The sequence below is a fragment of the Heloderma suspectum genome, chromosome 16, assembly GCF_057233095.1.
Source record: "Heloderma suspectum isolate Gila_16-S chromosome 16, 16-S_ref, whole genome shotgun sequence".
Taxonomy (NCBI): Eukaryota; Metazoa; Chordata; class Lepidosauria; order Squamata; family Helodermatidae; genus Heloderma; species Heloderma suspectum.
The window spans coordinates 6,039,465-6,067,390 of record NC_139473.1 but is presented as its reverse complement, the minus strand read 5'-3'; the positions used below and the strand labels follow the sequence as shown (position 1 = coordinate 6,067,390).

General features: G+C 45.5%; 2 protein-coding genes across 2 annotated transcripts in view; one reads left to right on the top strand and one right to left on the bottom strand.

Moving 5' to 3' along the window:
- Positions 1-4,056, top strand: part of TBX4 (T-box transcription factor 4) — a 123,066-nt gene extending 119,010 nt beyond the window's left edge. The window contains exon 9 of the mRNA XM_084823018.1: positions 2,249-4,056. Coding sequence (XP_084679144.1) covers positions 2,249-2,874 — 626 coding nt within the window. The 3' untranslated portion in view covers positions 2,875-4,056. The remainder of the gene's footprint in view (positions 1-2,248) is intronic.
- Positions 107-27,926, bottom strand: part of BRIP1 (BRCA1 interacting DNA helicase 1) — a 230,185-nt gene continuing 202,365 nt past the window's right edge. The window contains exons 22-23 of the mRNA XM_084823016.1: positions 18,269-18,369; positions 107-2,880 (exon numbers count right to left, since the gene is read on the bottom strand). Coding sequence (XP_084679142.1) covers positions 18,270-18,369 — 100 coding nt within the window. The 3' untranslated portion in view covers positions 107-2,880; position 18,269. The remainder of the gene's footprint in view (positions 2,881-18,268; positions 18,370-27,926) is intronic.

Genomic DNA, 27,926 nt, shown 5'->3' with positions numbered 1-27,926 from the left:
ACATGCTTAGGATCGCCCTGCAAGAGACTTGGACACACTTGAATTAAAAGTGAAAAGGAACAGTTGGCAATGAAGCTAGGAAGCAGAAGAGCAAAGCAAGCTGTTAATCAGTCAATTCACTCTGCCTGTTGACTCTTTGGCAGAAATGTATTTATAATTAATATAATTTATATGCTGCCCTTTACTGTAAACATTCTCAGGGCTGCTCACAACATTAAGCAGGGCTTCTCGACCTCAGAATGCTCTTCTACTGCAAACACTCAATCAGGAAAGGAGATCCTTCCCTGAACATGTAGCAAAAACTTTTACCAGTTGCCAGAGCAAGTCCTTCGCTTTATCACACAAGATTTCTGCAGCTTTTTGACACAAAGTCCTGGCAAATGTAGACCCCTTGAGGGAGGGCTGGGGGGAGTGCTCACGATAAGTCATTTAAAGACTCCTTGAACTTGTCAAAAGCAACACTACAAAAGCACTGCAGCCAGCCGGTTACCAAGATAAATGAAAAGTATTAACTGGATGTAAGAAAATAGTACCCATTTAAACTTTCCACTGATAAAACAAAGCTCCTCCAATTAAGATTGATTGGACTAGCTGGACACATTGCAAATGCCCTTTTTACTATTAAATATCTTTCAAAAATAATTATAAATGATGTAATTGGATTAGTTGGAGGCAGCTTCTTCAACTAGTTACTACAGACCAGATCAACAGCATGATCCTATGCAGAGTTAGGTATGCCCAAGCCCACTGAAATCAAGCCGTAGACACACCTAGTTGTGCAAAGATCAAGATGTAAGACACATATGCTGGGTTCATACAACATGCTAACCCGCACTCAATGGTTGAGTGTGAGTTGTTTGTTGAACCATGGGTTGTTTGTTGAACTGTGACTTAGCGTGCTGTCCAAACCCAGGACATTTTCCGCAGGGTGGCTTGTGAACCATGCAGTGTGGTTTGTTAACCACCCTGAACAACACAACAACAAGCCATGGGTTCTCAAGGTGGCCTGTTCGAGGAAATAAGCCACACTGCATGGGTTCACAAGCCACCCTGTGGAAAATTTCCTGGATTCATTCATACAGTTCAACCAACATCCTACACTCAGACCACTGAGTGTGGGTTAGCATGTTCTATGAACCCAGCCATAGTTTTAGGGTTATCTAGGAAGCAAGCTGTATGAAGGAATATTGAAGGAACAGCATATGTTTAGTTTAGAAAAAAGAAGAAAGTGGCGGTATTTCCAGTTTTTAAAATAGTTCAAAGGATCTCAGGAAGGACAAATTTGGGCCATTGTTCATCATAACTGTGGTGAATAACAGACAGAGCAACAGGTTTCACCTAGAGCCATGGCGTTCTAACTTTCTACCTTCAAGGAACCCTTTCTATACTGACCTTCTCATGCGCATTGCAGGAGGAGTCTGGGGTGTATCTTAGTGAGCACTCTCAATCCACTCTGTGCCTGCAAAACCTTTGTGGACATCACTGTCAGTCTGTGTCAGCTTTCCCCTAGCTGGGGCCCTCCAGTTGTGCTGGACTACAATTCCCACAATCTTCAACTCCCACAATCCCCAGCAGGTGGGGGAATGCTGCCCTGCATGAACATTGAGAGTACCCACCCAGATCTAGAACATATCCAACCGCTGCACAATGCAGGGGGAAGGTCAGTAGTGGCAGGCAAGTTTTTTTTTTCACAACAGTGTGTCTTCCCATTTCTGATCTTATTAAGGAACGCCAAGGTTGGAAACCACTGTACTAGAGGACAGTAGACTTCAGTCTTGGAGGCTTTTAAGCTAATACTGGGGATGCATTTTTGGTGATGTTTTAAGATTAGGATATACTTCAGGTCCAGTGGTGGAAAAAAATGACCCACTGTGATGCTTCCAGCCCGGAAAGGCTTTGGACAGTCTATTTTGGATGGGACTGGAAAACATCTTAAGAGTATCCATGGAGGGGAGCATGTTCCATACTTTTGATTCCAACCATGTAGTATTGCTTTTCTTTCTTGACCATTGTGTTTTCAAACTTACTTCTGCATCCACAAGAGCTAGAAACAGAATCGTTTGCTTTGAGAAGAAAATGGGGCATTTCTCAGGATTCCAAGAAATGCCTACAGTGGACCTGAATATTTCCTGTATTTGTGTTAGATGTGATTAAGACACTTGCATTCAAAGAAGTCTTGCAATGCAATGGCTGGTACTGGAATCTTTAACTCCCTAAGTACTTCTTGGTTTTCTTTATCTGCACATAGAGGGTGCCCGGCATTTGGACCTACCCTGCAAACGCTCTTATCTGGAGGCCTCCTCTTCTGTCGGGGAAGAGCACTATTTCCGGTCGCCACCTCCATACGACCAGCAAATGCTGAGTCCCTCCTACTGCGGTGACGTGACACCAAGGGAGGCGTGCATGTACTCTAGTTCAGGTGCGGAAATTGCTGGTGTCTCATCGGTAGAAGATTTGCCTCCTCCTCCCCCTCCTCCTTTGAGCTGCAATATGTGGACTTCGGTTGCACCTTACACCAGCTACAGCGTTCAGACAATGGAGACTGTACCGTACCAGCCGTTCCCTGCTCATTTCACCGCCACCACCATGATGCCACGTCTCCCCACCATCACAAACCAAAGTTCCCAGCCGCCAGGCAACAGCCCCTTCACAGTCTACAATCAACTTTCGCAGTCTCAGGTCCGGGAGAGAGTCCCTGCATCATCCTTCCCGAGGGAAAGGGTGCACCCTTCTGTGTGCGAGAGGAAGGCCCCCTCTCCCCACATAAGCACGGCCAATGAATTTCTGTACTCGCAGACCTTCTCGCTGTCGAGGGAATCCTCTTTACAGTATCATTCAGGCATGGGGACTGTGGACAACTGGACGGATGGATGACTCTGGCTGTGGAGCAATGAACATAGTTACTACGGTTAGACTCACTGCTCTGGGACAATGTTAACTCAGTGTTAATACCTGTGGGTAACTTGCACTTCCTTGACACCTACAGAAACCGGCAATTCCATGGATGTTTGTGTATCTGAAGAGCTTGCTTTCCGTTCAAGATCAGCTCAGTTTGGGGAAGTGGGAGGGACGGGGAAATCCAGTTGTGTACAAAAGAACTTGGCTCACTGGCTTGGATCCACCAGTCGTATTTCTCCAGTCAAATATTTGCCCCCTAAAAGAAACACTCACTCACTGAATGCATTGAATGCTTAAAAAAAACATGCACCAGAATCGTCCACACAGATTGTTCACCAAGCATCCCCCTCACTTTTCTAGCATTTTTAAGACTTTTTACAAATCAGGGTAGAGAGAGAGAATAAACAGAGAATGGAGTGTATGAGCTGCTTAAGCAAATTAAATGCACATATGCAAGGTTAAGCTGGATTATCTGTCAAGGAGGGGGTGGGGATCAGGGGCTTGACACGGGGCTGACATTTTCACTGGCAGCTCCATCGTCCTGGTAACGTGTAGTTCTGTCCTCCAATAGGTATTTCAGTTTTACAAAGGGCTGGGCCAAACTGGTGCAGCTTCAGAGGCAAAAATGGCACTGATATAGAATAAGACGGCGGCGGGGCATGTGTGTATCTAATTCTTTAATTTTTTCACAGTTTAAAATGCACTCTCTCTCTCTCTCTTTCACCATCCCTCCTTTGCAAAGCGAGAGCACGCTCCTTGGTGAGGGCAGCAGCCAGACGCTATTCTTCTTTTCCAAGAAGGTTCTGGGACAGGACTGCATCTTGCATTAAATGTAGCACTGTCCCAGCGCCTTCTCAGAAGGAAAACACCCCAAGGAGGGTCCTTGTGATCTCTGTGGGTGGGGGGAAAGAAAGAAGGTATTAAGAATTAAGTGCCCCTTCCCCCACCCTCAAATGTTTGGGGGTGGTAGCTGTCTCTACCACAAAATAGCCAAAATGTCCATCTCTGTTTCTCTACCCATGAATAAGGGAATGAAATGAGGAGGAACATTTCAGGTTCACTCCTGGCCCAACTGTGTTGAAAATAATGCAAGCGTGTTGGCTAAAGGGCCCTGTGGCTTGCACTCACATGGTCAATCCATGGAATAAAATTAGAATTAAAAATCCCAAGTGTTTTCCTGCAGTTATTAATGAGTGGGGTACAGCGGTATATAACACTGGCCTGATCTGGCCATGGCCAGATGAATCAACTTCAGCTTAATACAGACCGGGAACACAATTCTCTGATTTTCTCTGGCGGAAAGCTCACTGTAATGAACTGGAGTTGTGCCTCTTTGCACAGATCCCATAATTGCAGTGGAGTAGCTGCTGGGGGGAAAAATCCTGCTGGATTGCACCTTATATCTCTTGTTCCCCCATCCTACCCAAAGGACCACACCATAAAGTCACCCTAAATAGCTTTAAATATGGAAGCAGTGAGTTTCATATCTCGTATTCAGAGGATATTATACAACCATAGATTCAGTACAAAATGAGACATTATCAGGTTCTCAGGGTTGCTACTGAAAATGGCGGCTCTGCATCAGCTTCCCTTCCCCCTCTATAATATGTAGCTCATCACTTCATTACCCTGAGCGCTTCCCCACCCAGATAAGTGGTCATCAACCATGTGGGTGGTGTGCAAAAATGCACAGTGTAATGACAGGAGTTAAGCTGGATTATCTGTCAAGGAGGGGGTGGGGATCAGGGGCTTGACACGGGGCTGACATTTTCACTGGCAGCTCCATCGTCCTGGTAACGTGTAGTTCTGTCCTCCAATAGGTATTTCAGTTTTACAAAGCCGTAACATGCTCTTATACCTGTTCTGTTCATCCCGAGGCCTTGCCATGCAGCAGAATGAGGTAAGAATGAAGCGGTGAGTGTTTTGAGGTGGCAGAATAAATTATTCCACTCCTGGTTGTAGGTGGGGAGGACTCTATTTTAAAATGGCTTAAATAAACTCCCCAGAAATAGAAAACTAGCACAGCAGGGAGCAGGTCTAGAAGCTTTCTCCTGATGGGCTAATTTTTCTTGCAGATATTAAAACACACACACCACATAGGAAAGCACGCAATCATAGAGAACGTGGGAAACCGCTTTACACCAAGTCAGACTATTTGTCCATCTAGCTCAGTATGGTCTATTCCAGGGGTGAGCAAAAATCAATCGCCAGATGTTTTGGACTTCAACTCCCAGCATTCCTGACCATTAGCTATGCTGGCGGGAGTATCTGGGAGTTGAAGTCCAAAACTTCTGGAGATCTACCTTCTGCCCACCCCGGTCTACTCTGACCAGCAACGGCTCCCCAGGGTCTCTTCCATCCCCTGCTACCTTATCCTTCTTTTAACTCGAGGTGTCGGAGCTTGAACCTGGGACCTTCTACATGCAAAGCCGGGGTTCTGCCACTGAGCCATGGTCCACTGTAACCCCTCATTCCCCTCCAGTGTAAGAGTAACACTGTAACACTGAATGGGGGCCTACTCCTGGTCTCTAAAAATACTAATAAGAAGGGAAACCCAAACAAAGCCAAAGCAACTCTTCACACATAAACACACTATCACCCAATTCTCTGTTTACCAGACCGGTTCTTGGCACAACACGTCAATGCCAATCTACAGGGACATACCTGGAGTGGTGGTTCCATGCCAATGAGCAGGGTGCGGGGGGGGGGGGGGAAGAGGCATTTTTCATAACATCGAGGCCACTAAAGGGAAGGTTATTTTTCATCCAGTACGATCATACAGTCAATCAGTTAGGCTGTGCGGATGGCTGGAGTGGGCTTTTATAATCAGAATTGGGAAATCACTACAAGTGTTGCATGCTGAATAATTATTTATATATATATATATCTATATATCTATATATATAAAATATATCTCTCTCTCACCAATGCAGGCCCACATGTTCCATTCAGCTTTGCCTTTTTTTTTTTTTTAAAAAAACAATGAAGTACATAATAAAATAATGAATGTTGCAAGGTACTTTTTTTAAAGACAGCTATTTAAGATTTTTTAATTTACACCCTTTTGCGATGTAAAAACTAAGATGTGGTTAGATGAAACATATATGCTACAGATAAATCTCTATTAGGATCCACGTTAGATAAAAGGCAGTGTGGCCTTTTTGTTTTGTTTTTTTAAAGCTTTGTTACAATAGTATGGACATTTTATTTTACATATCAGAACATAAAAAAACATTTTACTACTATCCACTGTCTCTGGCTGGCTTTCAATAACTAGCACACACATTCTCGGATGCCTTGTTCACCATCCTTGTACAGGATTGCAAAAACTGAATTCTTTGCATTGTCAGAGAAATTTTAGGGTCACAGCATTTTCAGCGCTTCCATTAAAAAACAAAAACACTGGCCGGAGGCATTTTGTCGCCATCCCAACGTTTGAACATATGGTTTCAATTATTGTAGGGATACCAGTTCTGTGTAAACATTCATTTTATTTAATAAGGAATGCATTATGGGGAGGGTGCGGGGAGAGATTGGGTCTGTACCTGCTGACTTGGTCTCCAACTGTCACATAGTCAAGCTGTCATCTGTGCAGGCACCTTATATGTGCCCAATTGTTGCACAGTACAGATTGCACACAGGGCAGGTGTGGGCAACTTATGGCCCTCCAGATGTTTTGGCCTTCAGCTCCCATCATACCTGACCATTAGTTGTGCGGGCCAGGGCTGATGGGAGCTGTACGCCAAAACATCTGGAAGGCCATAAGTTGCCTGCGCCTGACATAGGGTGATGTACACAATAGGCTCCTGTTCAAATGACACTGTGAATGAACGGGTGTCAGATGCAAGGCCAGCAGATTAAACACTTCTACTCAGGAATGAATATGTATGTGGCGCCATGAAGGCCTGGTTCACACGAAGATGTGGCATTAGTACGTGGTGTCTTCAAGCAGCCTGTCAGAGCCCCGGAAGAGCACACCTGGTTTCTTCTCTCCAGTCAGCTCCAGATGGCAAGCTGTCATTTAAATTTCCCACAGTGCACCTGATCATTTCTCCAGGGAATTGTGGGAAATTTAAATGGTGGTTTATTGTCTGCTGCTGATTAAAGCAGTGCTGCTGCTCCACAGGGCCCACGGAGGGACCTTGACTGTTCCTGGAAAGTTCCACTTCACACGGCAGGTGAAAGGCACCCCATGAAAAATAAAATTCCCTCACACAGAAAACCAGTATATCTAGGAGAAGGCTATGCTTGTCTTGACCCTCAATGCTAGTTTTCTATGTGGGGGAGATTTTGATATAAGTCAGTCACATGGTTCCCCCCCACCTGTCTGAGGTGGTACAGTCCAGGAACATTTTAACGACCTGGCCTGGGGGAAGCAGAGAACATTCTTGAAATGTACCTACAGAAAGATGGGTGTTTAGGATGACATGAGCCTTCCCCAACCTGGCACCCTCCAGATGTGTGGGACTAGAACTCCCATCATGGCTGAGACCTTCGGGGGAACTGTGTTGGTGAAGGTTTTCACAAGTAAAATAATGCCACAATCTTTGCACTCTGGCCTTAATTTTAAACCTTGAATGTGTGTAGAGTAATATTAAAGAAGCAGTTTATAGTTCATGGAATAAATACAAAGAGCAATCACCTTCACTACTGGCCAACTATAATTAGCCACTATATATCTGAGGTTAGGAATATCTCCCCAGATCAGAAGGGTTATTTTGGCAGGTTGGAGCTCTACTGAAAACTATGCTGCAACACTCCAAGGGCACCTGCTTTTGCACATGTGAAGGGCTTTCCTCTGGAAATGCCCATAGCCTTATCAATGACAGTAATTGCAAATGAAGGGGTAAAAACAGGGTTTAGTATATTCAGCGGCCAAATATAGAAAAGCTCTCTATCTGATTCAGCGTTTTCTATTTCTATTGCGTTCTACGAGGATGGAATCATTTTTTGAAATGTGTATGTAGGACTGCAAGCTTTAATCAATAGAATGACCAACTAAAACATTAACTGATGACTTGAGGAGGGCCAAGTTTAATGGATGGAGATGACAATTTGTGGTATTTTCGTTCTTGTGTATTACTACTGTAGAAAGGAATGAAAGAAGTTAATGTTAAAGGTACAGTGGGTTGGATCCAGAACTAGGCATGGTTAAACGAGACTCATCAAAATCAATGGGAATTAAGTTAGTCATGAGTTACTGGTCCCATTAATTTGAATGGGTCTACTCTAAGCATGACTATCTCGGTATCCAATCCCATGAGTGGAAGCTTTAAATGGTTAAGTTAATTCATACAAGGCAACTATAGTAACATTCTGGAAGTGTGTAAATTTAATTAAATTTCATCTGTTAATTAGTTAAAGGCATTTGGTAAATCAATGGGAGATTCTCTGATCAATGGATAGCCTTATTAGGATATAATGAGTGGCTACCTCCATTATTTAGGAGCTCTTTAAGCGGATTCTACCTTATTTATACATATACATATACACACACACACACACACACACACACACATCTGTTCAAGGCTTCCAGGTGAGTACAAGCTATTTATTTGGGGGAAAAAACCATGGTCTTGTCTTGTGTGGAATTTATATTTTCAACACTGGACATTTTCTCATTGGTATGTTACCCCCATTTGCTCATTTCCTTTGGCCTCAATGGCACTTCTACCAATATTGGATTTGGCCCACTCTCAGTGTAGTACAAATATTATAGCAGATTGCTGAGGACCTATACGTCATGCTAAAATATGCCAGAAATTAAAGAAGCTAAAAATTAATCCACAGGCAAAAAAGGAAGAAAGAAAAAGAGAGAGATGGATTTGCTAACATTGGCAATTCTTGTGTTCGGTACAAGCCAACATCTGGAATAAAAAAATATCCTTGCTTTTTGGCAAGGATATTTTCTTACGAAGGAGGAGGGGGTCTCTACATTCTGGAAAATATGGGCTGCTCCACGTTACTTTTATTATGTCATTAAATAATTCTTATTGCAGCTTGTAGAAAAAGAATGTCTCTTTTGAAGAGGAGAACCTCCCCCAGGACAGCGGGAGGGTGAAACGCTCTGCAAGGCAGAAAAGCCATCACATCTGTCAGCCAATCAAGATCCCTCAGCATTCACTGGGCAGAAAGAGTGAACTGTTACCCAGCCGCATCCTAGGGGCATTTAGAATGGGGCATTTATAATTATTGGGTTAGATCCATTCTTTGTCATACTTAAAGCAGACCCACTGAAATAAATGGGACAAGTTAATCCTGATTAATGTAAGCCCTATTGATCTACTCTAAATCTGCTATTCTACAGACATTTGAATGGAAAATCACTGAATTCAATGAGGCTTCCTTCTGAGTAGACAAACATAGGACTGCACTGTAAGTGTGGATCCAACCTGATATTTATATGGTGAAATCCCAAAAGGTGAAAAAACACCAGAGACAACAACAGACTTAAGTGTTTAGTTTAGATACAGAACTGGAACTGTTCAAGATGTTTATAGTAGAAAAGGATTGAACGCTTAGGATCGTTGGGAATAATCCAAGTACAACTTCATGTAAAAAACTGACACAATATTTATATGAAAAACCCTGGTTGATTTGTTTCCTGCCAAGTAACAATTTGATCAGGGAAGTCTACAGAATACCCTGATTAACAAATTGACCATATTAAGTATGTGGCACCATCAATGTATAAGTTTATATAGTATATTTCACTTATTTTAAGCCCCCCCACAAACTTTGATATAAGATGGCATACAAATGTGGTAATTAATGAATCAATTAAATGAAATATAGTAACATATGCAAAACGAGTAACATACCTACCTCTCTGCAAGGACCGTACCCTAACAACTTCTGGTCCGCCAGATATTGTTGGACTCCCAGCTTCCATCTGCCCCAGGCACCATGGCCAATGATGAGGGATGATGGGAGCTGTAGCTCAACAACATCCAGAGGGCCACAGGTTCCCCACCCCTGCTCTAAACGTTAGATCCTCTCAACCCACCAAGGTTCAGAGCAGGCAACCACCTTTATAAGTGAAGGAGATAATGACACAGAACACAAGAATATTAAGGACACCAGTGGGAGATCCATTAGTATGATGAGCTATGTTTTGTTTCCTTCCTGGACTCCATTAGCATTCATGGGAGGAAGAAATGGAAGGGGAGGAAGTTGAGCTGCGGAGTCTACCTGACTTTAGGTTCAGAAACCCAGGCTTAGCAGGCTTCCCATCTCCAGCCCTATTAACATCCCCAAACAGAAAGTCAATGGGAGCCATTAACTTCTGTGGAAGCAAGAAAGTAGTTGTGACTCATGACCACACATAAAGATATTGTAGAGTTGGAAAAAGTGCAGGAAAGGGCAACTAAAATGATCAAAGGGCTGCAGTATCTCCCCTATGAGAGAAGGTTACAACACTTGGAACTGTTTAGCTTGGAAAAAAGTCAAGTGAGGGGAGGCACAATAGAGGTGTACAAAATGACACCCCTCTCTCATAATACTAGAACCCGACAGGGTCATCCCAGGAAGCTGATTGGTGGGAGATTCAGGACGGAAAAAAATTTATTTATTTTATTTATTAAATTTATTAATCGCCCATCTGACTGGTCACCCAGCCACTCTGGGCGATGTACAACCCACCATAAAACAATTTAAAACAATAAAATTTTACCATAAAATTTTATTTTTAAAATACCCTAACCCACCCCAAATGCCTGCCTGAACAACCACGTTTTTAATGCACGACGGAAGCTCATTAAAGAGGGGGCATGACGGAGTTCCCTAGGGAGGGAGTTCCACAGAGTGGGGGCCACCACAGAGAAGGCCCTCTCCCTCATCCCCACCAGTCTAGCTGTCCTGGCTGATGGGACAGAGAGAAGGCCATCTGAGGCTGATCTTGTTAAGCGGCCTGTCTGGTATGGCTGGAGGCGCTCCTTAAGATAGGCTGGGCCGGAACCATATAGGGTTTTAAAGGTCAAAACCAACACCTTGAATTTGGCCCGGAAAACAACTGGTAACCAGTGCAACTCCTTCAGCACTGGAGTGATGTGATCTCGCCGGCGGCTGCCTTTAATCAGGCGAGCCGCCGCGTTCTGTACCAGCTGCAGCTTCCGAACCGTCTTCAAGGGTAACCCCACGTAGAGCGCATTACAGTAGTCTAAACGAGAGGAGACCAGGGCATGTACTACCGATGGGAGCAGATGGTCGGGAAGGAAGGGGCGCAGCCGCCGTATCAGATGGAGTTGATACAGCGCTGTCCGGCTCACAGCTGACACCTGAGCCTCCATGGACAGCTGGGAGTCCAAAACGACCCCCAGGCTGCGGACCTGGTCTTTCAAGGGTAGCCGTACCCCATTCAACACCAGGTCAACATCCCCCAGCCTCCTCTTGTCTCCCATCAAAAGTACCTCGGTCTTGTCAGGGTTCAGCTTCAGCTTATTCCTCCCCATCCAGCCACTCACTGTCTCTAGACATTTGGACAGGGATTCTACAGCCAACCATGGTGGAGATTTGAATGAGAGGTAGAGCTGCGTGTCATCCGCATATTGATGACACTGCACCCCAAACCTCCTGATGATAGCCCCCAGTGGCTTCACATAGATGTTAAATAGCATCGGGGAGAGGATGGAACCCTGTGGCACCCCACAAATAAGTGGCCATGGGTCCGAAACCTCCTCTCCCAGTGCTACCCTCTGGTACCTGCCGGAGAGGAAGGACTGGAACCACCGCAATACAGTGTCTCCAATGCCCAACCCCTCCAGGCGGTCCAGGAGGATACCGTGGTCAACGGTATCAAAAGCCGCTGAGAGGTCGAGGAGAACAAGGAAGGAGCATTCACCCCTATCCAAAGCCCTCCTCATATCATCCACCAAGGCGACCAAGGCCGTTTCTGTCCCATGCCCAGGCCTGAAGCCCGACTGAAATGGGTCTAGATAATCAGTTTCTTCCAAGTGTGCCTTCAACTGCACTGCCACCACCCGCTCAATCACCTTGCCCAAAAATGGCAGATTTGAGACTGGGCAAAAGTTATTCAGAACTTGAGGATCCAAGGGGGGCTTCTTTAAGAGCGGTCTTATCACTGCCTCCTTGAGGGCTGATGGCATCACTCCCTCCTCAAGGGAGGCGTTCACCACTGCCTTGATCCCCTCACCCAGTCTCTCTCTGCAGCTCATAATGAGCCAAGATGGGCAAGGATCAAGTAAGCAGGTGGTCGGCCTTACAGATGAAAGCACCTTGTCCACTTCATCAGGAGGAAGAAGCTGGAACCGATCCCACAAAACCGGTTTGCCACAGGCCGCCTCTTGCTCACTAACTGTATCCACAGTGTGCAGAGTAACACACCTAATCTGATCAATTTTATCTGCAAAGTGCCTTGCCAAAGCCTCACAGGAGGCCTTAGAATGCTCCAGTGGTTCCGGAGCCACAGGACTGACCAGGCTCCGGACCACTTGGAACAGCCTCCTGGGACAGCACTCTGCAGACGCGATGGAGGCAGCATAATATTCCTTTTTTGCTGCCTTCACCGCCACATGATAGGCTGAAGATACAGCTCTAGCCCGTGTCTGATCGTCTTTTGAATGAGACTTCCGCCACCGGCGCTCTAGCCGTCTCACCTCCTGTTTCAGAGCTCGTAACCGCGGATTGAACCATGGTGCAGTCCGAGCCCTGTTCAGGGGGAGAGGGCGTTTCGGAGCCACCTGATCTAATGCCCCAGTGATTGCGGCATTCCACCCACCCACCAGGGTCTCGACCGAGTGGCCGTTGGCATGCCCCAGAGAATCCCCAAGCACGTTCAGGAATCCATTTGGATCCATAAGACGCCTGGGGCGGACCATTTTAATGGGTCCTCCACCCCTGCGGAGTGGTTGTGGAACCGAGAAGTCCAGCATCACCAGATAGTGATCTGACCATGACCATGGTGGTGGATATATCCCCGACTTCCAGATCACTCCCCGCTTCTCCAGAAACAAACACAAGGTCTAGTGCATGACCGGCTACATGGGTGGGCCCAGTTAGAATATGGTGCAGCTCCCAGGAGGCCATGGTCTCCATGAAGTCCCGAGGTGCTCCTGTGAGGATGGCCTCCGAATGTACGTTGAAGTCCCCCAACACCAGTAAGTTAGGGGACTGTACACGCACATCAGAGACCACCTCAAGCACCTCGGCCAGGGAGTCAGTCGTGCAGCGGGGTGGACGGTACACGAGCAGAATCCCCAGACTGCCCTTCGGGCCCAACCTCCAGTACATGCACTCAGTAACCTTGGTCTCCCGGAGAGGGGGTCTGGTGAAGACCAAGGACTCTTGGTAGATAACAGCCACTCCCCCTCCCCGATCCCCAGCCCTTGGCTGCTGTGCATACGAAAATCCAGCTGGACACATGGCTGCAAGGGTTGGAGCAGCAGCCTCGGCCAGCCAGGTCTCCGTAATACATGCCAGGTCTGCACCCTCATCCAGGATCATGTCATGGATGAGGGAGGTTTTCTGGGTAACAGATCTGGCATTGCAGAGCAGCAAACGAAGGACAGAAGATGGGGTCACGCCTCCCCCAGCCATCCTTTGGCTCTGGACAGGCCCGGAGCAGGGGACAGATACTACACATCTCTCCCTTGTTCCCCTTAGCTGGCATGGCCTGCCCCTAGCGCTCCACCAGCGCCTGCCGCCCAGCCTCGGTATGTTCTGGCCCCCAACACTCCCCCACTGCCTCCATCAGGTGGACACATGCCCCCTCGCTCCCGCCTATCAGGCAGGCTACCCACCCCTAAAAACACAACAAAATCCCCCCCAACAAAATAAAACAAACAAACAAAACAATTAAAATCCCCTTAAAAATGCCAGGCAGGAGTCCACAGGGAAGGACTGGTGGCAGTGGTGGCGGCGGCAGCAGGCCCAGCAGCAGCAAGCACTCCTCTTCCCCAGTGGTGGTGGTGGTGGCTTCTCCTGCAGGCCCTGGCTCTCCCAGGCCACCTCAGCCAGCCAGCTTATGTAGCCCCTCCAGGGAGGGGCAGGTGGAGCAGCACAGCTGGCTCGGTACCTGGGGGCCTGGTCCTGCAGGGACTGGCGGTCTGCCAGGCAGAAGTCCACAGGGAAGGCCTGGTGGTGGCGGCAGCGGCGGCAGCAGCAGGCCCAGTGGCGGCAAGCACGCCTCTTCCCCGGTGGTGGTGGTGGTGGCTTCTCCTGCAGGCCCTGGCTCTCTTCACACAGTGGAAAGGAAGGACTTCTTCACACAGTGCAGAGCTAAACTATGGAATTCGCTATCACAAAACATAGAGATGGCCACCAATTTGGATGGCTTTAAAAGGGGGTTAGACATTCATGGAGGAGAAGGCTGTCAATGGCTACTAGTCCTGATGGCCATATGCTACCTCTAGTATCAGACATTTTTTGCCTGTGTACGTACACCAGCTGCTGGGGAACATGGGCAGGAGGGTGCTATTGCACTCATGTTTTGCTTGTGTGTTTCCCATGGGCTGCTGGTTGGCCAATGTGGGAACAGAATGCTGAGCTAGAGGGACCCTTGGTCTGATCCAGTATGGCTCCTATGTTCTTACATTCTGAGATTCACTACCTCCCTTATCCTTCGAATGTGTGCATGACCCCCTAGAAGAGAGGAAAGTTTGTTGTTGTTTATTTGTTCAGTCACTTCCGACTCTTTGTGACTTCAGGGACCAGCCCACGCCAGAGCTTCCTGTCAGCCGTCGCCACCCCCAGCTCCCCCAAGGTCGAGTCCGTCACCTCCAGAATATCATCCATCCATCTTGCCCTTGGTCGGCCCCTCTTCCTTTGGCTTTCCACTTTCCCTAGCATCAGCATCTTCTCCAGGGTCTCCTGTCTTCTCATGATGTGGCCAAAGTACTTCAGTTTTGCCTTTCATATCATTCCCTCAAGTGAGCAGTCTGGCTTGATTTCCTGGAGGATGGACTGGTTTGATCTTCTTGCAGTCCAAGGCACTCTCAGAATTTTCCTCCAGCACCACAGTACAAAAGCATCTATCTTCCTTCGCTCAGCCTTCCTTATGGTCCAGCTCTCGCAGCCATAGGTTACTATGGGGAATACCATTGCTTTCACTATGTGGACCTTTGTTGTCAGGGTGATGTTTCTGCTCTTAACTATTTTATCAAGATTTGTCGTTGCTGTCCTCCCAAGAAGTAAACGGTTTCTGATTTCCTGGCTGCAGTCAGCGTCTGCAGTAATCTTTGCGCCTAGAAAGACAAAGTCTGTCACTGCCTCCACGTTTTCTCCCTCTGTTTGCCAGTTATCAATCAAGCTGGTTGCCATACTCTTGGTTTGTTTGAAGGTGAACTGCGACCCAGCTTTTGCACTTTCTTCTTTCACCTTCGTCATAAGGTTCCTCAGCTCCTCCTCGCTTTCAGCCATCAAAGCGGTATCATCTGCATATCGGAGATTGTTAATGTTTCTCCCAGCAATTTTAACTCCAGCCTTGGCTTCATCAAGCCCAGCACATTGCATGATGTGTTCTGCATACAGGTTGAATAGGTAGGGTGAGAGTATACAACCCTGCCGTACTCCTTTCCCAATCTTAAACCAGTCCGTTGTTCCATGGTCTGTTCTTACCGTTGCTACTTGGTCGTTATACAGATTCCTCAGGAGGCAGACAAGATGACTTGGTATCCGCATACCACCAAGAACTTGCCACAATTTGTGATGATCCACACAGTCAAAGGCTTTAGAATAGTCAATAAAACAGAAATAGATGTTTTTCTGAAACTCCCTGGCTTTTTCCATTATCCAGCAGATATAGGCAATTTGGTCTCTAGTTCCTCTGCCTTTTCTAAACCCAGCTTGTACATCTGGCAATTCTCGTTCCATGAATTGCTGGAGTCTACCTTGCAAGATCTTGAGCATTACCTCACTGGCATGTGAAATAAGTGCCACTGTTCGATAGTTTGAACATTCTTTGGTGCTTCCCTTTTTTTGGTATGGGGATATAAGTTGTTTTTTTCCAATCTGTTGGCCATTCTTGTGTTTTCCAAATTTGCTGGCATATGGCATGCATCACCTTGACAGCATCATCTTGCAAGATTTTAAACAGTTCAGCTGGGATACCGTCATCTCCTGTTGCCTTGTTATTAGCAATGCTTCTTAAGGCCCATTCAACCTCACTCTTCAGGATGTCTGGCTCTAGCTCACTGACCACACCGTCAAATCTATCCCTGATATTATTATCCTTCCTATACAGATCTTCCGTATATTCTTGCCACCTTTTCTTGATCTCTTCTGCTTCTGTTAGGTCCTTGCCATCTTTGTTTTTGATCATACCCATTTTTGCCTGGAATTTACCTCCGATGTTTCTAATTTTCTGGAAGAGGTCTCTTGTCCTTCCTATTCTATTATCTTCTTCCGCTTCTGCACATTGCTTGTTTAAAAATAATTCCTTATCTCTTCTGGCTAACCTCTGGAATTCTGCATTTAATTGGGCATATCTCCCCCTATCACTGTTGCCTTTTGCTTTCCTTCTTTCTTGGGCTGCTTCCAGTGTCTCAGCAGACAGCCATCTTGCCTTCTTGGTTTTCTTTTTCTTTGGGACGTTTTTTGTTGCCGCCTCCTGAACCATGTTGCGAACTTCTGTCCATAGTTCTTCCGGGACCCTATCTACTAAATCTAGTCCCTTAAATCTATTCTTCACCTCCACTGCATATTCATGAGGAATATTCGTGAGCTCATATCTAACTGATCTGTGGGTCTTCCCTATTCTCTTTAGTCTGATTCTAAATTGTGCAATAAGAAGTCTGTGATCTGAACTACGATCAGCTCCAGGTCTTGTTTTTACCGACTGCATAGATGTCCACCACCTTTGGCTACAAAGGATGTAGTCAATCTGATTTCGGTGTCGACCGTCTAATGAAGTCCATGTATAAAGTCGTCTCTTAGGTTGTTGGAAGAGAGTGTTTGTTATGCACAGTGAGTTGTCTTGGCAAAATTCTATCAGCCTATGTCCCGCTTCATTTTGTTCTCCCAGACCATGCTTGCCTGTAATTCCAGGTGTCGTTTGACTACCCACCTTAGCATTCTAGTCTCCTGTAATGAAAATAACATCTTTTTTTGGCGTACTATCCAGTAGGTGCTGCAGATCCTCATAGAACTGATCTCCTTCTGCTTCTTCAGCATCTGTGGTTGGGGCGTATATTTGGATCACTGTGATGTTAAATGGCTTACCCTGAATTCGAATTGAGATAATTCTCTCACTTTTTGGATTGTATCCAAGCACTGCTTTAGCCACTTTATTATTAATTATGAAGGCTACTCCATTTCTTCTGTGGTCCTCTTGTCCACAGTAGTAGATTTGGTGGTCATTTGATGTGAAATGGCCCATTCCAGACCATTTCAGTTCACTGACACCCAAAATGTCTATATTTATTCTTGACATCTCCCCAGTAACCACATCCAACTTGCCCTGGCTCACAGATCTTACATTCCAGGTTCCTATGGTGTGTTGATCTTTAGAACATCGGATTCGTCGTTCACCACCAGCACCATCGGCTGCTAGCCGTCCTTTCGGCTTTGAGCTAGCTGTGTCATCACATGTGGGGCTAGTTGAACTTATCCTCTGTTCCTCCCCAGTAGCATTTTGACCATCTTCCGACCTGGGAGTCCCATCTTCCAATGGTATACCGACATATCTCTGGTTGTACTGATCCAGTTAGTTTTCATGGCAAGAATACTGGGGTGGGTTGCCGTTTCCTTCCCCAAGGATCGTATTTAGTCTGACCTCTCTGCCATGACCTTCTCATCTTGGGTGTCCCTTCACGGTTTAGCTCATGACGTCATTGAGGTGCTCAAGCTCCAGCACCATGACAAGATAACAATCTCCTTTGCTGGGAAAGCAAAGGAGGAATGGTTGTAGTACTGGGTGACTTTGGCAACTCCCATCTGATGATGGGAGTTGTAGCCCAATGCCTGCTACCTGATCTTTTTTAACTGGAGATGGCGGGGATTGAATCTGGGACCGTCTGCATGCAAAGCAGGTCCTCTACCACTGTGCTATGGCCCCTCACAAAATTAGTCATTAATGGTGTTCAAGATTTTGGAATGAGATGGATCTATTGTCAAATCCTTTGGAAACAGTGACCTCAGTGCTATCCAATCCAATGGATACAAGTGAAAATTGTCCAGCATGGAAAAGTCCAACATGGTTTCATTTAGTTTCAAAAGAGGACACTTCAAAATGAATGAATGAGGGGACCAATTAAAACGAAGTTGAAAGGGAGAGTTTGGTTCGTACAATCTCTTCAGAAAGCTTAGAGGTTATTGAAAATCATTATAACAGAAGGTATTTGACAAAACAGAAAAGGCCCAACTCTGCAGCAAGTTGACATTTTAAAAACAAAATATTACAATCTGCAGTACTCACCTCAATGTGGCCAATGCAAGCTGCCTCCTTCGCTGCATGGCAAAGCTTTCTGTGTGTGCACCATGGAGCTTCCTGGCCAGTATGCAGTTGCAGTATCAAGGCTAACAAAACAATCAACAGACTTAAATTTAATTAATTGTTAATTAAATTGTTATTCCATCCTTTGCCCAAGGCACTCAGGATGGCACATGTGATTCTTCCCCCTACACTTTATCCTCACTACAACCCTGAGAGGTAATGTTAGGCTAAGAAATAGTGACTGGCCCAATGGCCAAGGGCCACCATAATTCAAAGCAATCAGTCTATCCAACACCTTTTCAACAGATAAAAGCAACCAGTGTGAGGTGGAAGACCCAGGTTCAAATCCCCATTCAACTACGAAGCCTGCTGGGTGACTTTGGGCCAGTTGCTATCTTGCAGGCTACCTCACGGGGTTGTTGTGAGGATAAAATGGTGGTGGAGCCATGGAGTAGGGGATTGACTCAGGGCATTTTTAAACATATAAAATAGTGGTGGGAATTCCCCACTGTCCTTCATTAATTTCCCCCCACTTGGGCAAGGGTAAACAACTTCCTAAAGCAGGGGCGGGCAATTTTTGGTCCTCCGGATGTTTTGGCCTACAACTACCATCAGCCCTAGCCAGCATAGCCAAAAGTGAGGGATGATGGGACATCTGGAGGCCACAACTTGCCCATCCCTGTCCTAAAGCAATGTAACATCTGTTATGTACACCAGAGTAAAGCATATTTTTGGTTTTTTAAATGGCTTGTCATAATATTTTAAATGATGAGCTTTGTTTTCATTCTGTTGTTATGGAGAGGAGATTTCCATTTATGAATGCAACAAAACGGCTTGTTTATTTCTCAAGTTTCTATACCACCTTGCTCTTGTTCTCATGACAATACCAAGACAGCAGACGACAGTAAAAAAAAAAAAAAAATCACAACGGCCATATTTATTAATAACAATAGTCTCTAAAATCACAATACTACTAAAAATAACCATGGTAGCTAAAATGTCATTGTTTCAAGCTGGCAAATGAATGGCTTGCTGAAACTGTTTTGCTCTAATTTGGTGTTTAAAGTACATAAAGACACAAACCTTCACCTGGGAGAGAATTCTGAACAGGTGGCACTCCACCACCTGGGCCATTATGGTTTGGACATCCCAAAGGTGAAGTACCAAAAGCAGAGTGTTCCTAGTTATTTGGAGAGTAGGAACGTTCATGTGGAGGCGGCACCTCATAAAGCAGGGGCGGGCAACCTGTGGGCCTCCAGATGCTGTGGGAGTACAACTCCCATCATCCTTTATTGCTGGCCCTGTTAGCTGGTGCTGATTAGAATTGAAGTCCAACAACCACTGGAGGGACACAAATTGCTAGATGGGTGGCTACAAGAGAGAGGGCCTCCTCAGTGGTGGGACCCCACTTATGGAATAAACTCCCCAAAGAGGTTTGCCTGGTGCCTGCGTTGTGATCTCTTTGGCACCAGGCAAAGCCCTTTCTTTTCTCCCAAGCCTTTTAGAGACCTAGTTCTAGATTTTTATGGCTCTTCTATTGATTCCTGTGCTGTTTGTTGTTTTGCATTGCATTTTATATTTTTAACTGTTTTTATAGCATTTTAGTCTTTAACTGTTTGCAATCCACCCAGAGAACATTGGTTGTTGGGTGGATTCAATCAAACATAAGTCATTTATTGTTACGGTCAATGACCAGCATAGCGAATAAAAACAAATAAAACACAAAAAGTAATTGGGTGGATCAGAAATGTAATAAATGAAGAAATACATGCCCACCCCGCTTTATGAAATGCTTGGCCAGGTTTTAGGAAGCCGCAGCAAAGGTGGACTTCCTCGCGTTGCAAACTCGTTTGGTTATAAGCTCATCTGGTGCTGCTGGCAGCAGCAGCAGCTCTCCAGTGGAATCACATCATTGTTGTTGTTGTTGCTGTGTTGCTTCCCACCGCAAAAAGCAGGCTCAAAGTGACTTACACACATGATCCAGAAATCCATCATTAATATAGTGGGAAGGGGCAAAACCCCCAAATCAGTACAAACCATAATCAGCACAATAAAACAAACAAAAATAAATACCATAAAAACATAATCTAAAAACAATACAGTATGAAAAGTGTTCATGCACAAATACACAAAATCTCTTCCCCTCCTCACAGTGTAGAATGAATATCAAAAAGCAGGTTGTGGAACAAACTCCCGAGAGAGGTTTGCCTGGGGCCTACACTGTACTCTTTCTGGATAACTGAAGCTAGGCTATCTCTGTCCAGATAAGGGTGTAGTTGGTATAATAATGGGGCCATAACTAATCTGCTATTGCACTTTAAATATCTGCACTGTTGCTAGGTTTTACTCTGGTTGTATTTTTATTCTGTAGTTTTAATCTATTATATTTTATATTGTATTTTCTGGTGTACATTTGAGGTTTAAGTTTGTGAACCCCCCCGAGAGCTTCGGCTATTGGGCAGCATAAATATGCAATAAACAAACAAACAAATAAAAAGCAGCCCACAACAACTGGGCCATAAGTAACATCCAAATGCCTAGGAAAATAAGTACATCTTTGCCTGGTGCTGAAACGTGGGCAGTGTTGGTGCCAGACAAGCTTCCTTGGGGAGAGCTTTCCATACACACGGGGCTATCACAGAAAAGGATTTAATTTCCCACAATGCCCCAGAGTGACACTATATGTGGTGCATTGTGGGAAATTAAACTCCTAGGATCAGCTGCCTGCCTGACAGTCATCAGATCAGAGCACCTGTTAAAGAGGGAGGGGGAGCAGGGCAAATCTTACAGCTCTAAAATCATAACCAGTGCCTTGAATTTGCTCAGCAGCCTGCGAGCAGCTCTCGAGGTGGAGCCATCGTTGGAGAAGTAATGAATACATTCCTTCAAGAAGTCAAGTGTGGAGCACCCTCAGATCTGAAGTGTGAAGGGGAAGGTCATGATGTCTTTGATGAAGAGCAAAGAGCCCTACCAATATCCAATTAGCTCATTTTCATTGCATCTGACCTGTTGCTGAAGGGGATCATACACACAGCAGAAGTGTTTTACAACATCCCAAGTCCTTTTATAGGAATTGTTAGCACGCCCATTAAAGAAAGTGAACCTAATGCTCAAACATGTTGCCTCGAGTAACACTGCAAACAACAACAGAAACACAACTCCCAGAATGAATTTTTTTAAAAAGCCTGAACAAACTCATCGGTGTTGCTTCATTTCAGCTAGACTAGTAAATGCAAAAGCAGTTCTCTGCAAGCCATAAGGAATCAATCAAGAGGCATCTTGGGAAGGCGATGAACCCGCAACGTGCATCAGAAAATAATGGGAACCAGCATGAGCTGGTTCAGCTGGAGAGAAAGCAAAGGTGAGAGTTACCAAGGGATGGCAGCCAGAACAAAATGGATGCCAGGACAGGTAATCAATTCATTTTGAACAGGTGACTGAAAGCAACCTCAACGATTAAAACATCTTTCTCCAACGCTTCTTCAGAGGAAGCCTCAAAGATCAAGGAAGTTAAGAGAGAAAGTCAAGGAGTCAATAATGCCGTACGTTTAGTGGGAGTTTTCGTTTTGGTACGCACGCACAGTCCCTCTTCCTGCCCTTTTAAGAAAAGCAGCCAATTTGAAGATTAGATAGCTGCCTTTCCTATCCATTTATCATTATGAAGGGGAGAAGACAGCTTGGAAGCTGGAAAAAACTTCCACTGGGATTTCTGTACAGTATCATTCAGACAAGATTTTACAACTGCATGGACTTACTCCCTTCCCCCACCAAAAACTCGTGGCCTGATTGCTAGTTTTCCTACATACATTCCTTCCTTTTCACAGAGTTGGGAAAGGCACAAATACTTTTCAGGGATACTTTTCAGGTTCCGATCCACCTTGAGTACACGCAGCTGGACATGCATTATGATGCTCAGTCACTGGATGCACCCAATGCGAATATGCATCCCCATTCTGGGCCACGAGCCACACACAAGAAAGTGCTGCATCCTGGCCAGAGGTTTAATCCCAGGCATTCTGTATTAATAATCTGTGGCTGGTGATGCTGAATGCTGGTGATATTTTTTCTCCAAGCTACAGATTCTCACAGCTAGAGTCATCTTCTAAGGAACAGCTTGCCTGTCTTGCTTATTCGCTACGATTTCTGGATGTAAAATTCAGATTTCTATTCCAAGTATTGTTTGCGCATTTTGAAACATTTACATATTTGCAGTAATTATGAGGTGCTGAGGCCCAGAGGTAGAGCCCCTGTTTTGCATGCAGAAGGTCCCAGGTTCAGGACCTGGCATCTCCATGTAGGGCTGACCCTTTGTTTGAAACCCTGGAGAGTCACCGTTAGTCAGTGTCAATAATTCTACCTTCCTAGGTGCTGAAAATCTTCACTTAGGTTTTGGTGTGTTTGATGGTTTACTTGGGGTTTTTATAGTGAGAAACTGCAGCCCTAGTTCAGAAGTTAAGACTGTATGTGAGAGCGACAGAGCTAGATGGACCAGGGGGTCTGACTGGATATAGAGCAGCTTCCTATGTTCCAGATGCAACATTGTCAGCCCAGTCCAGCATATACCCCAGCACCAGTGCACATCTGGAACTCCTGCATACTCAAAGAGGTCCCCCATCCCCTTCAGTGGCAGGAGAGAAACATAACAATGTGCACGTCAAGCTGCTTTGCATTGGTATGATTGAAGAAGCCTGTCTACCAAAAGCTGCTTTGGACGTTCTCCGGCAGAACAAAAATCGACAAACAGGTCCTCAAAAATCGACAAACTGTTAAGCAGGAACAGCAAGTCCTGTTCCTGCTTAACAGCATCAGGTTGGAAATACCATTTATGTTCGCTGACTGAAGATCAAACTGACTCTGAAAGCCTGATATTTCGAATTAGAATGCTTAAGTCCACAAAAGCTTCTGATGTCATAAACTGCTTAGTTTCTACAGCGCTGGTGGACCATCCTTTCAGGGCCAGCGTCAAAGGTAGTCATGGCTGGGAACTTGCTGAGGGCACAAACCCCAGCAGAGGCCCACTGGCGAGAGCCGGCACCACCTCCTTCATTTGTTTGCTCTAACAGACGCCTGGGGAAGGGCTGCAGCTTAATGGTGCAGCAGCTGTTTTGCATGGAGAAGGCTCCAGGTTCAGTGCCAGGATCACTAGGTAGGGCTGGGAAACCCTCCCCGGAGAGCCGTTGCCAGTCAGTGTGGACAACATTGAGCTAGATAGACCGATGGTGTGGCTTAGGGTAAGGCAGCTCCCCAGGTTCATATTTAGGGCAACTTCATGTCACCCTACACCCTTCTCTCTACTTCAGAGTTCACAACTGACAAATGCATCACTGTGGCAACACTACATGGCTCTCCAGATTCCTCCTTTGGAGAGCCTTGCATTTTAAAATGCTTCCTAGATTTGTTTTTCTCCCTTCCCACCAACTCACCTTTTTCTTTTTAACCAGAGAATTATGATTGGTGGTTACACGTAAAGAAAAAAATGCAATCGCCCTTTTGATATTCATCGCAACAGAAGAACGCGAAAATGCATTGAGGTTTTGCTAATGAAATTCTAGCCGAATTCCACACCGGCAACCAGATCTCTATAAATTAGCGTCTGATGCTTGGTAGGATTACTGTAAAAGGGGTTCTGTTATCCTGTGACTGCTTTTTGCCCCCAGAAGTCTTAGTACTTATGGGTAATCTGAGGCTCCTTAAAGGATCAGCTGCATAAGCAGAGCGAAATGGAATCCATAAACAGTTGAATCAGTCTGGGTATCATTCCCTTTAATCTTCTGTGGTCAGGGGTGGGGGAATCATTTCTGATGGAGTCCGTTTAGTCTCTTGGGATCTTCCCTGCATGCCCCTTGTGGGAACAAAAGGTTGCATACCCAGCAGGATTCCCATGGCATTGTTAGGACAGCGGAGGCCGGCTGCCAATGATGCAAGGAAAGTGTATCCATGCAGGCATAGGAAGAAAGTTTGAAAAAGAGAGCTGATGCAGTGCATTTGTCTGGCTGAAGCCAGGGAAAAGATTATGGCTGGCTGATTACCATTACAGGCCAGGGGCCACCAGTGCTAGAATCAGGAACTCTCAGGGTTGTGTGCAGGCGCCCCCCGTGCGATGATCCACCAGAACTGCAGAGTGGAGCATCTTCTTGGGCAGTAGAGTACACTCAGGCTCTGGACTGGCACCACCCACCCAGGCTGGTTATTGGGCCCTCCTAGACAGGAAGGGCTATAAAGAGCTTCCTGTCTGGGCTTGGGCTTCACCTGAGCAACTATGGGCTTCCTGGGTCTGGTGTGTTTTGTTGTGTACTCCAGACCCTGGCTTTGTTTCCTGGCAAGGGGCACAGCTCAGTGGCTAGAGCACCTGCTTTGCATGCAGAAGGTCCAGGTTCAATCCCCTGCATCTCCAGGTAGAGCTAGGGAAAAAAATCCTGCCTGAAACACTGGAGAGCCGTTGCTGCCAGTCAGCATCAGCAGTACTGGGCTAGATGGACCGACTCAGTATAAGGCAGCTTCCTATGTTCCTTGGCTCTGACTGCCCCCTAGCACAACTCCTGCCTCTTAGTTGCTGACTCCTCTCTGACCGCTACTAACTACCCAGCGCTCACACTACAACACCTCATGTGATTTGTGTCTGGATTCAGTGGGGATGGTGGGTGGGGATGGGGAAATAAGAAGATCGCTGCAACACTATGTAATCCAAGAATTTGCCCTGAAACAGGCTATCCTTTCTGGGCCAGCCAAATCATGGCTAATGAAGATTTTTGTTTCACTGTTTTTTAGCAGTGGGAGCTGAAGTTCTGTAAGGGAAGCGAGAAACCTCTAAGGATCAACACCCTCACCAAACAATTCCCAGAGTGTTGTGGGTGAAGCTATGGTGGTGTTGCTTTTTAAGTTTCTACTTGCAGATATGCCCAGGAACTTCTCCACTTTTCCTGAATGCTCCAAGAATCCTCTGCTCTTCACCATCTCCTGGCAAAGATAGATGCTGGTGTCGGCAAACATCCAGAAACCGTCATTTTGTTCCAGCTTTTGTAACAAAAGCCAAGTTTTTATTTGAAAATGTCAGTGTTCAGAATTGCACTGGTGGTTAATTGCACAGGGAGGAAATAATAACGACACCACCAACAAAATTATATTGTATACATTTTATGGTTTATTTTTAACATTTTATACATTTTAAATGTTTATTCTTTGTAAATGTATATACCATCCAACTAGCAGATGCCATCAGGCCGATCTACAATCATAATCCCCCAAACAACAATAAATTAACAACCAAAACCATACAACAATGAAAATATAAAAACATTAAAATATTAAAACATTAAGAATATTAAAGAACCAGCAGTAATGTTAATAATCTGATGGTGATGATGGTGAAAATAATAATAAAATGTTCAAAGCTCTGTACAACTAAAATGTGATTTAGGATCATCATCTGCCTTCCTCATCCTCTTCCCGGCATCCTCAGGCTTTCATGAAGTCAATTTCCTGAAAGATTGTGGCCGTCGCATGGAACAATCCAGCCACAGTACCCCTCTTAAGTTGTTGATCCTTTAATTTCCTCCACCCAGTTCCTGCAGGCAAACTAGGCCCACGTTTTATGCTGCTCCTTTGCGCTAATCATTTGTGGCAGACGGAGTGGAAAAAGAAATCATTCTCCACCTTGCTACCAATTTGGCCATAACAGGTACTACTAACAGGAATGAACTGCTAGTCAGCCTTTAAGCACTGATGCGCCAGATCTCTTTGAATCTTTCGTTTTTTAAAAAAAGAAACCTACCTTTCAGCTCACAGAAATGAGCTGCTATGCAAAACAACCACCACTTAGGGATGCAAAGCTGCTCTGTGCCAGGAAAGTCAGGATATGTGCAGCTGTGTGCAGTCCAATGTGTCTGCAGGGCATCAGGTTGGAGAAGGCTGCTGGAAACTGACCCAGCATTTTATGTTTAATTTAAAATTATTTCTCCTAAGGCAGCATACAAGATAAAAACCATACAAAACAGGTACATGCTAAAAGGCTGAAATGCCTCTCCTAATGCTTAGTTGCTAGCAGTAAGAGATTAAAGCTAAAACATGCTGGTGTTTTTGCTCCTGCCACTTTTGCCTGCAGCCCTGCTCACCACTGCAATGTGGCCCCCGAGCGCTTCTCCAAAATGGAATGTGGCTCCAGGCCGAAAGAGGTTCCCCACTCCTGCTCTAGAGCACCCTGAGTGCCTTGCTACAACTCAGCCTGCTTACTGTTCGCATGTGATCCCTAACAATGGGACGGTGACAGGCATGCCATGACAGCTGGGGGGCTCAAAATGGTCGGGTGAGAGAATAAGGCAGCCCATCCTCTGCAGTGTGGTTCGGGGTTGTCTGTCTGTCTGTCTTTAAAAGGTTATTTATGAGTTGTCCTGGGCCCAGAAAGAGCCCCCCAAATGAATTAATGATCTGAAAACAGTATCACAGATAGATTAAAAACAAGAAGAAAAGATGTCTCTGAAAACCTGACCAGCTGAAAATGGTGTCACGTTAGGAACAGAGGAAGATGACTTGTGCAGAATCAGACCATTGGCCCACCGAGATCAGTGTGGCCTACTCTGACTGGCAGCAGCAATGCTGGGTCCTGGACAAACAAGAGTCTTTCCTCCCAACTGCTCCTCGAACCTTTTGCCTGGAGATGCTGTTGACTGAACCGGGGACCTTTCACCTGCAACGCAGATGGCTCTGCCACTGAGCTATGGCTTCTCTGAACACATGCAGCTGCCTTCTCTTGAGTCCACTGGTCCATCTAGCCCAGTACTGTCATCACTGACTGGAAGTGGATCTCCAGGGTTTCAGACAGGAGTCTTCCCCAACCCCACTCGGGGATTGAACCTGAGACCTTTTGCACACATGGTTGGATATGCATGCCTTCTATATTTCTGGATACACAGGAGATCGAGGTTCAGGCCCAAATCTAGGCCTAGATATGAAACTTGCTGTGTGGCTGTAGATAAGCCACTACTTCTCAGCCTAACCTACCTTACAGGTTTCTTGTCAGGATAACTGAGGTAAGTATTATATCTAGATCTATATCAACTAAAACATACAGAAGTTGGAAAACAGACTTGTACTTGCCTCCTTTTTGTTTTGTTCCTTTTCATTTCCCATAGTATTTTCACATTTATCTCTGCACCAATGAGGGTTAGAAACTTACTTTTTGTTTTAAATGAAAGGGAAGATTATCAGGATTCTAACAAGAGTCTACAGATGATGAGAAAATACCTCAAAGAATGGCAAGAAACATGCAAGCAGTATTTTGCCAAACCCCCTTCTAGAATGTCCATTGACTAACAAATCCAACACCACTTGATTTATGTGCTGCTAATTCCTCCCTTAGACGATCAGATTTGGACTGGCCTGATTGTTGTAGGACAATCTCTACATAGAGATCAGCTCTGTATTTGGGCATACGATCCTAATTATTTGAAAGCCATTTGTTTTCATAGCATGCATTTTTTTTTTAAAATGTGTTTGAGTCAATGGCATTTTAATGCCTTATTAAATGGCTCTTTTACAGCAGGCCGTCTGTTTGGTCTTGCTGCCCAGGTCTGCATTTGGGGCTGCAGAATTTTTACTTTTCAGGCTAGCCAAAGAAGATTTCCCAAATGTCTCTATAATGCTT